The sequence below is a fragment of the Labrus bergylta genome, chromosome 20 (assembly GCF_963930695.1).
Source record: "Labrus bergylta chromosome 20, fLabBer1.1, whole genome shotgun sequence".
Taxonomy (NCBI): Eukaryota; Metazoa; Chordata; class Actinopteri; order Labriformes; family Labridae; genus Labrus; species Labrus bergylta.
Genome location: NC_089214.1, coordinates 16,893,910 through 16,905,910, shown reverse-complemented (window position 1 = coordinate 16,905,910; position 12,001 = coordinate 16,893,910). Strand labels below are relative to the sequence as shown.

The 12,001-nt window shown below is 37.9% G+C and overlaps 1 protein-coding gene across 2 annotated transcripts in view; it reads right to left on the bottom strand.

The window, feature by feature from the left end:
• Nucleotides 1–12,001, bottom strand: part of palmdb (palmdelphin b) — a 43,460-nt gene that overhangs the window by 22,146 nt on the left and 9,313 nt on the right. Inside the window, exons 2-6 of one of the 2 annotated variants that reach the window (XM_065948983.1) lie at nt 10,231–10,281; nt 7,951–8,031; nt 5,112–5,242; nt 2,592–2,706; nt 603–627 (exon numbers count right to left, since the gene is read on the bottom strand). In XM_065948983.1, coding sequence (XP_065805055.1) covers nt 603–627; nt 2,592–2,706; nt 5,112–5,242; nt 7,951–8,031; nt 10,231–10,275 — 397 coding nt within the window. In that variant the 5' untranslated portion in view covers nt 10,276–10,281. The remainder of the gene's footprint in view (nt 1–602; nt 628–2,591; nt 2,707–5,111; nt 5,243–7,950; nt 8,032–10,230; nt 10,282–12,001) is intronic. The other variant, XM_020638560.2, reaches the window with a different exon arrangement.

Here is a 12,001-nt window from a genome sequence, read left to right as displayed (position 1 = left end):
AAAAAACACAACAATGTGCTCAGTTTCTTTGCATTAATGAGATATTCAGAAAAACAGCCTTGTTCTTTGATCAATTTAACAAAATAGTTATGTAGTAAATTCAGAACAAATTAGTTTTTAAAAAAAATAAGTGGATTCAATATGCTTCTGTATATTTTTTCTAAGTATTGTGAGAATAAATAGACTCACAAGTGACTTTGGAAAATGACAGGGAACAAAAGGTCTCAAAATGAAATGTGAAAAAAATTGTTCTGATTTATTTAAAGTTAAAAAAACATTTTAATTAATAGTTGTACACAAATGTATACGTACATTAACAAATTATGGGCAACCAGTCACTGCTGTCTAACAGTAAGCAATCAAGGTTAAGGGGTTAATATATTTAACATATAAAGTATGTTAAAGACAATTTAATTCACCTTTGTCAGAGTCTTGTTAAGAAAATATGTTACACAATATTATATCTATATTTAGGTTAATACAGTCTAGACCTTTTTTTAGTTCTGTTATAACAAAACTGAAAACTTAAGAAATAAAAGTCGAAAGGTAAAGCCTCTGATGAACTACTAACAACACAAAAGCAAATCTATAAAAGTGTTTACCTGCTTTGAATTCTGCATTTAGCTCCTATACATGTGAAGACAAAGTAGTTGATGGTCAAAATGATGAAAGAAGCAGGAATTCAACACAGCAGGGCTTTAGATTAAGGATGTTAGTGTTAGAAAAACCATCACTCTGTCATGTTAATGCCACAGTTAGTCTGCTGTGTTCTCCTTAAGTCTTAATACAAATAGCAACCAGAAAGCAACATGCATATCCTTGTTGCCCGCACACCCACCATGAGCAATCCATTTACCTGCCACCTTATTCACATTCACTCTTGTGAACAAAAGCACACCCACACAGTCCACAGGGAGTGCATCTTGTTAGAAACAAGCAGAGATTAGAGGAAAAGCCAAAGGCAGCATGGAGTGAGTAGAAAAACAATCCTATCTAAATTCAGTAGTTTATTCAGAGAGGATCAGAGCCACATAGGACTTTTCAATTCTACCTCTTATATTACACCGATCTGACAGAGGCAAAGGGCTCTGCAGCCTCAAAGAACAATGGAAAACTCCAGCTACAATGTGCAATGAAATTAATTGAAATCTGTACCCCAGCAGGATGTGAATGTGTGTGAAAGTGTGATGTGTGTTTTTAGAAACCTCTTATTTTTATTCGATCATATTATTTTAGAAGCCCTTTCTAAAACAGGCACTTTACTGAAACGTTATGAAGGTTTTTGCACTGACCAAATTTTGTTGTACATGTACAATGACAAATAAAGATATTCTGATTCTGATTCTACAATGGTTGTCCATTATTGCTCAAGGTTATACGTTATGTGCTCGAGTAACAAACTAGGGTATTACCACCAATTGTTGCAGACTACTTGTATCCATAATTTGCAGTGAACAGTTATCACGATATCATTGAGACAATGTGTAGTTTAAATTCAGGGCTGCTGTCTAAAAGAGCAAATACACATTTGGATATAAAGTATGAATTAATTAAGATGTTACTATGATTGTTTCAACTTCTGCTGCATCCCAATTTGTCACATACAAGTTAATAATTTTTGATAAATGCACAGACAATGTGAATGACATACAACACTCTTACTCACATTTACAATTATATTAATTCATTACTTAGCTACTAATAACTTAATTTCTGACGATCTGAAACTTGGGCAGACTAATGACACACTATCAAGCTGTAATACAAATAGCATACAAGTAAGCACCATAAATCTGGATGTTGTCAGCTACTGTGAAGTGTTTTTGTACCAGTCAAACAATACCAGTATATACCAACGCAGCTATTTGCACTTTTCAGTTGCAATGCTGTCGTCTGAATGCCCAGTAAGACCAACAGAAGGACATTTTCAACTCTCAAATTCACACTCACACTGTGCAAGTTATATAGAGCCACACACATAACCAACCAACCTGAAAGTCTTAGGACTAATTGATTAAAGAGTTAGTTCTACGTCACTGCAAGAGGGTTAGGGAAAAGCGCTGCAGATGCAAAGGTGATCAGTAGACGTGAGGCTGCTGTTTCATGGGGAATAATGTGCTTAAAGAAATGTTGTCTAAAGATATCATACTTAAAATTGTTTATTATTGAGTCTGCACCTTTGACTTAAAAATCTATTTCCATATTGTACATTTAAAAATTAATTGTGAAAAATAGTAGAAATTTAAAATGGGTCACGATGACTGGACTTTCAGAAGAAAAAGTCATATAGTAGTGTTGTACAAATTAAACAGCCTTTAAAGTGCACAGAATCTTCAGACCATCATACTGATGGTGCTAAGGAAATTTCCAGTCATCTGTCATAAACCATACAGACCCGTGCCTTCACTTCATTCTCCCACAAAGCATCAGCAAAAGGCATTTGTCTAAAGCCGTATTAGCCCTCACCATGCTTCAGTGCCTCAGGGTGAAACGTTGCATATATCAGATTTGATCAGGAGGAAAAACACAAGGTAAGAGCCAGTTCAGCGAGCCCCAGTGTTAAAAGAACATCAGCTTATATTTGAGCCTACCTTGATTATGTCCTCAGTCGTCCTCTCCACCTCCTTTAGCCGCTTCAAAACGACTTCCTCATTTGCAGAGATGTTGAGCTCCTGTGTTTCCAAGGCCTCAAGTTCCTTCTCTATTCTGTGCAAGAGAACAATAAACTGTGTTCATTAACGGAACAGGCACATCCATGAACTGCATTTTCAGCAGTTTCTTAATGACAGCAGAAGCTAGAGAGTACTTGAAAGGCTTTTAATAAGGCAAGCACAACACCCTTGCTTAAGTTTGTGTCTTCAATCATTGTATTCCAGGCGGTACTGCTGTGTTTTTCTGCATTTCAAGTTTGAGTGTGTTTTTGTGTGAGTGTTACCCTGCTGGCAGATATGTAGATGTGATGGTTTATAATAAGATTACATACACCTTAATGTATAAGCCTCTTGGGGATATGCATTTCATATCCATGATCAGCAGTAATCTTCCCTTTTCAGTCAGCCTTGGGGCATAAAGAAAGGATTTTATTGTTAATCACAGGGAGGTCAGACTTACTTGATACCTCCTCCTGTGTGCTGATGGGTTGTTTGAGAGGGGGGGGGGGTCCTGATATTGCCTGTGTGACTTCAGTCAGCTAGCTTTAATCCAGCTCAGCAGAGAGATCTCTCAGTTTGCATCGCTTTAAGGCTCAGCTAATAGGCTGAGTGAAGTTCAACCCTGCTCTAACATCAGCACACAACAGGAATCCCTTTGCTCTAACTGACAGAGCAGAGAGTTTCAAACAGGGGACTAGTTCTCAGTAAATGGGCATCTTGAAAACGTATGTCATTTTCCTAATGTGGTGTACATGATCCAAACTAGTTGCCATAGTGAGTGCATTTATGGCTCTTTATCCAAGCTGCATTATTCAACCCTGAGATCATTTGAAAAGGCATTGAAAGGTCAACATTTCAGCAATGAACTGTTTCTCCAGCTCCCATAGAGATACATATATGTGTTACTAAATTAACGACTTCAAAGCAAGTAAGGGGAAAGACAATTGAACAAATAAAATGTCAAATACCAAATATATTTGCAAGAGTACATTTAAGAATATTGGCAAACTATGATGGCTGCGCCAATAGTACAGACCTCATCAACACAGAGGGAAATAAAATAGGATATTTTGTATCTGAAGCAAACTCTTCTCTATCAAACTCTGAATATAGCACTTTAAGATGTCAATTTATCATGAGACTGTTTATTCTCTTTAATACTTCTATCATTTATCATTCCTCTTCCGACTCATAGGTCTTATAAGGCCACTTTCTGGGTCCACACCCTTAGGTTGGGAACCACACAATGGAAAAATGAAATGCCTTGGCAACGTGAGACAGGCCCATCCCAGTTAGATACCTTTATTGGTTTTCATTTTGTAATCTATTATTTAGCAGAAACTATTCAGAATATTGCGCATCAGGTATTTCATGTATATGATCCGTTTTACAGACTCAGCAGTGTGGGAGATTAAAACAATAAATTAGCAGCTCCTCCTGAGCCCCCCATCTGCACCCCCAAAAGTGGACTGGCAGCCACAGTACAATTAAAAATGTCAGGCTTAGATAATAATGATTATTTAGTAAGAAGTGTTATCATTATCAGGCTTGAGCTGCAAGGTTCACAGGAGTGTTAGGGAGCACTAGACGAGCTTTGAACTATCACCCACTCACTGATTGGATTGTTTGTGTGTTCTCAAGGCTGCATGTGTGTTTGTGTTTATGTTGTGGAGAGGGGGAAGCGGGGTGGGGGGTGGGTAGGTGAGTGATTAGTACCAGACTGCTTCAGCTGAACTCCCAGTCAGCAGTATGTGTGTCAGTTCATGCCCAGACTCTTTAACCCTTTATTACATAAGAGAAGGACTTACCCTCGGCTTAGTGTCTGCACACAACAACACACGCAAGCGTCACACCCTACACATTCATAGAAACCACTGTATGGCTGAATTCATTTTAGCAATGTGTTGTAGAGTATAACAGAACTGTCCGATTTCAGAGTTTAACAATTGTACTGTATGGTTTCCCCTGACTTCTGAGGTCAAAACACCCCTGTGATAGATAAAATCATTGAGCTTGTACGAAGGGAGCTCTACTTTCTACTGGGTTTTTATAAAAGTGTTTAAATCCTCATGTATATATATATATATTGTGCTCATGTATAGTTTATAGGTTCTGATTTCTATGCTGAGATGTCAGGAACCTCCCAACAAACCAGAAGTAAAAACCTAATTAAAGTTGAGAACTTGTCACAGCCACTCAATGTGGTCAAGATTGTGGTTGAGGAACTGTTCAGTTCATTTTGCATTTAATAGAGACTCCGACATCTGCTACTATTTGCTTCTGCAGCTACTCATTATTACCGCAACAAAAGTTTCTCTCTTCATCATCACTTTTAATACTTCAGTGCACCCTGATGCCAACATGATGTGTCAGTCCTGACAACTCTTTGCAGGCTGTGCCCGATGTAGGATGGAGTGTGGGTTTGACTGCGGTTTCCATGTTCTTTCAAGCTTAGTTTACCTGAGGATATTGCTCTGCAGCTGATCGCTCTGCTGCTGCTCGTCCTGAGCCTGAAGCCTCATGGCCGCCTGTTCCTCCTCCGACTGCTGACTCAGACCATCCATCAGCCACTGCTCCCTCAGGGCTTTTTTCTGTCAGTCAAACACACCGACAGACAGGTACCTCAGCCACCAACAATATGTAGAGTTCTATTAATATTTTACATTTAAAATGTATTATTATCTTTTATAGTTGATAAATTGCTCTGTCTTCCTTTTCAAGTTTACCAAAACCTGTAATTCCCAGCCTTTCCACTAGATGTCCTTAAAGTTTCCTCTCCCTAATTAAATATTTGAGTTGAATTTCAAACTGTAAGGTCAGAGTTTGACAGCCTTGATCATATAATTACTTTAGAATTAAGTTTAAATATGTCACATGTTTGAATATGTCATTATGTGTCACATTTGAAAGGTAATGTTCTTCACTTCATTTTGGACTTCAGGAAGATGGTTAAATGATTTAAATCAGTGCATTATCAAGTCAATGGAATTCAATTTATGAAGCAACAAAAAGAACTTTGCTGACGTTCTTTCTCATTGCTTTTGCATTTAGGACTCTAACAGGCAGTGCTGATTCTAGAGTCTGGTGGGGCCCTACGCAAAAAAATTAACAGGGGGCCCCCCCCAACCAGCGTTCACCTCTATGATGTTATAAGTAATCATATTCTTCCTCTGGACTTTCTTTGACAAACCTTTTCACAGTTATAATGCATGTGATGCTTTGTAGGGCAACAAGATGCTGTCAGATGGGGCGCCCTCAGGGAGGATTCTTACTGTCATTGCAAACTTTGCACATTTGCCACTGCTGTGGTTTAAAGTTTGGACAATATTGTCCTCTGCTTGAGCTGCATTGTTGTGTTAGCAGGCTAATGTTAGCACACTTTGGTTAACTCAAAGCTTCATATTACACATAAACTGACACAGAATGACCGAGAGCTAAAAACACATGACATCCAAATACGCAGTGAGTAGGCTATGTTATACTTCTTTTCTCTAGTCTTTGACTAAAACATCTTTATAAAAAGCTGTTCCATTCATGTAAAGATGATGTAAACATGGCTCTGACAACATTACAGCTGGCAGGACTCACAATCTCACAGTCATGACTCAGAGAGACATTTACAGAGGATATACTTGATTTCTGCTGTATTTATGTGTGAAATGTTGCATGTCCTTTTTTTTTTTAAAGACCCCTGGCTCCCATGTCATTGCTAAATAAATATTTAAGAAAAGGTTTTGAATACACACTTTAAAAAAGTATTTATAATACATTCTACAGACAATTTGGAGCACCCCCTCTGTTCTTTAAAGGCAGAGAATTACCCGTCTTATAAACAGGAATTGTGTCCCAGAAGGGGTTGACTAATGAACGTTCGGTACTGCAGGTGAAAATGCTGACACTTTAATTTGTGTTGGAGAGCTGTGGATACAGTTGGAACAATATTGGAGATTTTATTGTGCTACTGCAGAGGGACTTCAGTTAATACTTGAGGAGTCCAGATTCTTGGATTGTGAGAGAAGTTGTGAGAAAATAAATTAGAGTGTATTTGTGTTATTAGCTTTGGGACAAGAACAACACACCACATCATCATCCTCTCATTTCCTCCTGGGTTTCTTTATGAGCCCTTGTTTAGGTCAGTTCCAGTCCAGATGATTCTTACTCTGTTATGATCAATCATAAATCAGTTGAGCTATAACTGTGTTGAATGAAAAAAAAAAAAGATTACGTGATGATTTGCAAATCACTGAAACCCCATATTTGATGGAAAAAGGACAACATGTCAAGTGTTGAAATTGAGAAATGTAAATGTATTTGGAAAATGGTACGCACAATTTGAATTTGATTCTTTCTAAAAAGGTGTGACAGTGGTTGAGGAAAGATTGCAAAGGTTGTGAAAAACAACTTATGCAACACGGTTAAATGGTAACAGGTTTATAACATAACTGAGTATAAAAAAAGCATCAACATCACTCTTTGAGAGACTGTGCTGGCAAATACTGCACACTAAGAATGATGTTGCATAAAAAATAAAAAAAACCCAGTAGATTTCTGTACAGTATATTATATCATTAAAGATTCTGAGACTCTAAAGCACCCTCTGCATACAGGGGACAAGGCCAAAATCCAATATTGGTTGGCTGTGGTATTCTGGCCCTAATTAAACAGCCCTGCGTTAAAAACAAATACAAATCTATAGTGGAAATCACAGCATGGGCTTAGGAACACTTCCAAAAAACCATTGTCTGTGAACATAGTTCATACAATGCCTTAAGCCTCCTGACAAGCTGCCCAATGCATCCATCCGCATGTCAGTCGAAACAGCTATTATGAACAACTCTTGTCCTTTGTGAAATCAAAACTGATGAGGTTTAAACTCACCTCACGTACAATGTGTGCCGATAAAGACATTAGCTACTTAGACAAACATTGTTTTTGGTACCAGGCTGTCGTCATGATCATTTCTGCTGTCAAAATGGGCAGTTTAATTTGGGGTAAGTGATGCAACAGAGTGGTTAAAGTGAACCTTTCCTAACTTTTTTTTAAAAACATGTTTTCAGCATCAAATTCAAAATTGGCACACGGTCTTCCAAAAACAATGACATTTCTCAGTTTCAACTTTTGTTAAGTTGTTTTTGTGCTATTTTCAATCAAATATAGGGGTTCAATGTTTAACAAAACACATTTTTCTGTTATTGACTTTTACACAGTATCCTAACTTTTGAGGACTTTATTTGTTTTTCAGTTGTAATTCATTTTTCTGGATGTTAGCTCTCTTTTTGTTTGTACTGCTATCAAGTACCTTTATATACTGTAGTTTTAACTTCTCCTCATCGATCTCTCTCCTTTTCAAGGTGATGTTCTCCTGGATTCTTCTTTTGTCCTAAGCGGAGGAAACCAAACACACATTTACATCATGTGTACATTTTACAGTGTGGAAACTATTCCACCTGTTGTCTTCCGGTGATGACATTTCAACCTTGAGCTGACAGCTGGGTGCTACAGCCATAAATAGCTGAACGTGTTCATGACAAACCCCCCAGTACCTGTTGTTTGTGTGTGTGTGTGTGTGTGTGTGTGTGTTTGTGTGTGTGTCCACCTGTTAACTACTAAAACTTTCCCTGCTAATGAGCATGTCCTGTTGCAAAAAAAACAAAAAACAATTTTAATTTAGTTAGATGTCAGCTGAACATTTGTTATCATTGAATAATGAACATAAATTTGTCCTGCCTGGATAATCACAGACAAACACTCTTCTTAATGGCTTAAATCATTAAGTCAGCATCAAAACACAAGCCCTGTGTTCCTAGATGTCACACTGATGGGGGTCACTGTGGGCTAAGATTAGCCCATGGAGCTTGGATCATTGTGGCACTAAGCCCCAGTGAAAGGGGATCTCCCTGATGACGTCTGCTGGTATTTATAGTCCTGTCTCTGTCTGCGTCTGACTTAGTTAAACTCTGTGATGTTAGTTTGCTGACATATCTGGACCATGAAAACCATTTCAACAGAGACAACTGGTACCTTGATAATGAGAGGCTTACAATCAAATTACTCTTGTTACTATAGTAATGCTTGTTTCCCACCTTTGGAAATTAGATGAGTGGGGTACCAAATCTGTGTGTAATGTCTGGGGATGAACGTCACCAATTTACTTGCGGGAAGCTTGCAAGAGCTAACATGTTTGCCCTCAAAACAGGAATGTCCAGACAGCTGAGGCCTATTTGGATGTTTTCATGGGAAATTTCCCTCAGTCCCAAATCTTCTTAGTGCCACAATTTTGTTTTACAGCTGATCTGGCATGGGATGGAGAGACAAGATAAATAAACTAGCACTTACTGCGCTAACTGTGTTTGAAAAATACCTTGGTGCAAAAAAATGGACCATGCCATTTAGCAAACTTACTAATCATGAATCATTCATTTTGGTGTTCAGTCTGCTACAACTGATCAATTATCTAACTTGTCTGCATGTGTCTGGAATAATAACCATTTAGCTGCTCAGTGAATAAATTGAAATGCAAGTCCTTGTTTCTAGATTCTAAATACTCACATATAATGCTGCCAGTCTGGCCTTCAAATAATTCAAAGCTACAGAAGAAATAGAGATAGCGCTATCATGTTTAAAGTTGACCTAGGTGACTCGGATCCAAACTTATTTCACAGATTCACTGATAATTGGGTGCTGCTTGGTACCATAACAAATAAACTCCTCACGCATGTCCTCTAAAATTTCAACACGACTAGTGTTGTCTGACTAAGGATTTGATGAGCTGAAAGAGACATGTCTAGTGTTCTGGTTTAATGAAAATGACTTCACAGCACCAGAATCGTGTTTCTATATCTGCCAGATAATCCTTTTGTGTCCACAAACACTGTGCTGCCTCGCTGTACTCTGTAAGGGAAACTAACCTGCACATCTACAGCTCAAATGTTCTTCCTCAGCTCTGTCTTATATACACCCACTCTTTTTATTTTCAGACCCAGCATGGAAACAACTCCTGATTCATTGTTGCATCATGGCATCCTGCTTAAGCAATACATCGCACTGACTCACTAGAATGCAGTAAGTGATTCGGCGAAAAACATATATATAAATGTCACATTACTAATGAGAAATTATTGATTTTTTTTTTAAATATGTCAAAACAAAGGAACATGAGAGAGAAATGCAGTGTTTGCTGAACTATAACATGTTACTCTGAGTTTTTACTGAGTTCTATGGGTCTCGTTTGAGTTGCTTGTTTTCACAAAGATTTTCACAATAGATCAGCAGATATATGACCATACACATCCATTGCTTTAACCACTACAAATATCATCTTTAAAATGTTTTAAAAGAAAATGAAAGAAAAATGTTTGACAAAGCAATTCATAATTGGCATAATAATAACAAATGACCTAATGTCCTAATGTATGATTGAGACACTGCATTAGTCTTGCTAATTACCTAATCTAAAAACACAATCTAACAGTCTCTGAGGTTGCAAATGACTGTGAAAGTCAGATAAATACAACCAATTTACTACTAACTGGAGAAAAAGTTCTCCGTCTGGTCAATACTTCTAGAAGCAGTTCCTTACCGTGATCGCCTGAAGCCTTTCCTTCAGCAAGTCGGCCTCCTCCATGATTGCCTACAGGAAAGACAGAGTACACAGCAATGAATAAACTGGAGGAATTGGCAAGAAAAAATGTAATATTTCTTCCAATTTTGCTCAAAACTCCGTTCTCGGTAAAAGTAAAAAAAGTAAAATATTGTACTTTTTTCATTTTTATTTCATAAATACATTTCCTATACATATCAGACAAATAAACACAATGACTATAAGTGCACAGACAACATAGAGGGAAAAAGGGGGCGCATCAATAAATAATAAAAGGATGCTTGAAAATCACGTTGATATGGCTGTTCATGAAAATAATCATAGCAAAAAGACCTTACAGTATCCCACAATCCCTGAAGACCCTGACCAAGGTGCATTAATGTGGTAGCAGCTCATTTAGCAGCGACACAACACAATGTTTCAAATGTCATTTTTGTCCCAGATAACCCATCTATTTTGTGTCCTAATATACACATTAAAGGAGATTTTAGAACAACAACCTGAACGATCTCTGTAAGGGTATTTGTTACAGCTGACCAGAAGGAATTCAATGCAGGGTATTTCCACAGACAATGTTATAGGGTGACTCTTTTACGTCACGATGCCAACATCTGCTGAAAAGTTTTTAGCTTTTTTTTACATTTATAAGGAGTGTACATTTTAATCTTAAACATATTTTGATATTATGGAAGTATTACATATATTGTTTGCCAGTTGCTTGTGGAAAGTGAACCACCCATGTCCTTCTCCTCTGTAGGTGAGATACCCCGAGCTTTGGAGAGGCTCATAAGTTTATATGTAAGAGACCAACCCTCTTTCCTTAAATTATCTTAAAGGTTACATATTATGCAAAATATTCTTAACTAGTCTGTCTAAAAACCCCCAAATTATGATGAAAGTCCATCCTCTCCGTCTTCTGCCTGCTCAACTTTTCAGAAAATGTGCGCTCAAACAGGCCGTTTGGAGACTTTCCCTTCATGACATCACAAAGGGCAGTAACCCCTCCCCCAAGTTGGCGACACTCCTACAGCTAGGTGTCTGTACTTCACTCTGAGTCTAGAAAGAGACAAAAAAAGTCTGCACACAAAAGTCCTTTAGGTTTCCTTTTATCCAGGTAAGACAGCAAAACAACAGCAACAGACGCGTTCACGCTGATGAAGGCCTAGTGCCGAAACGCGCTCGTTGTTGTTGTTTTGCTGTCTTACCTGGACTAGAAAAGCGCTATACCAGCTAAAGTCCATTTACCATTTACCAAGTCCATTTAACAACATTAATGTAGGCCTACTGCTCTCGAGTTGCAAGGATGAGGTTGGGATATGTGCAGGACTGTTGGACCAGAGTGCAGGTTTGTTGTCTGCTTTTAATAGTTTTGAAAAGTTTTGAAACGCTATTGACAAGTTAGAATTTGGTTATTCAAAAACCTTGTTAAAAGAAACGCATTATTGTAGATGTAGGAAAAAGATTGTATGTTAAGTAAGAGAGTTTAATTTAATTTAGAGGGAATTGACTTTCTTTCACCTTCATGGCAGGTGCGTCACTTATAACATACACTGTTATGGTTTGGCTGCATGCTAGATGAAGGTTTAACTACTAAGCAGTATCTGCCAGCAAAGACTTATTGCAGTGCAATATAACACACAGGATGGCTCTGTTATATCAGCCTGACAGGGAGAGAAACAGAGACAGAAGTGACATGCCTGTGTCACTTGTCAGATGGGTGATTGATCCAGGCCTGAGGAATGGTACAATG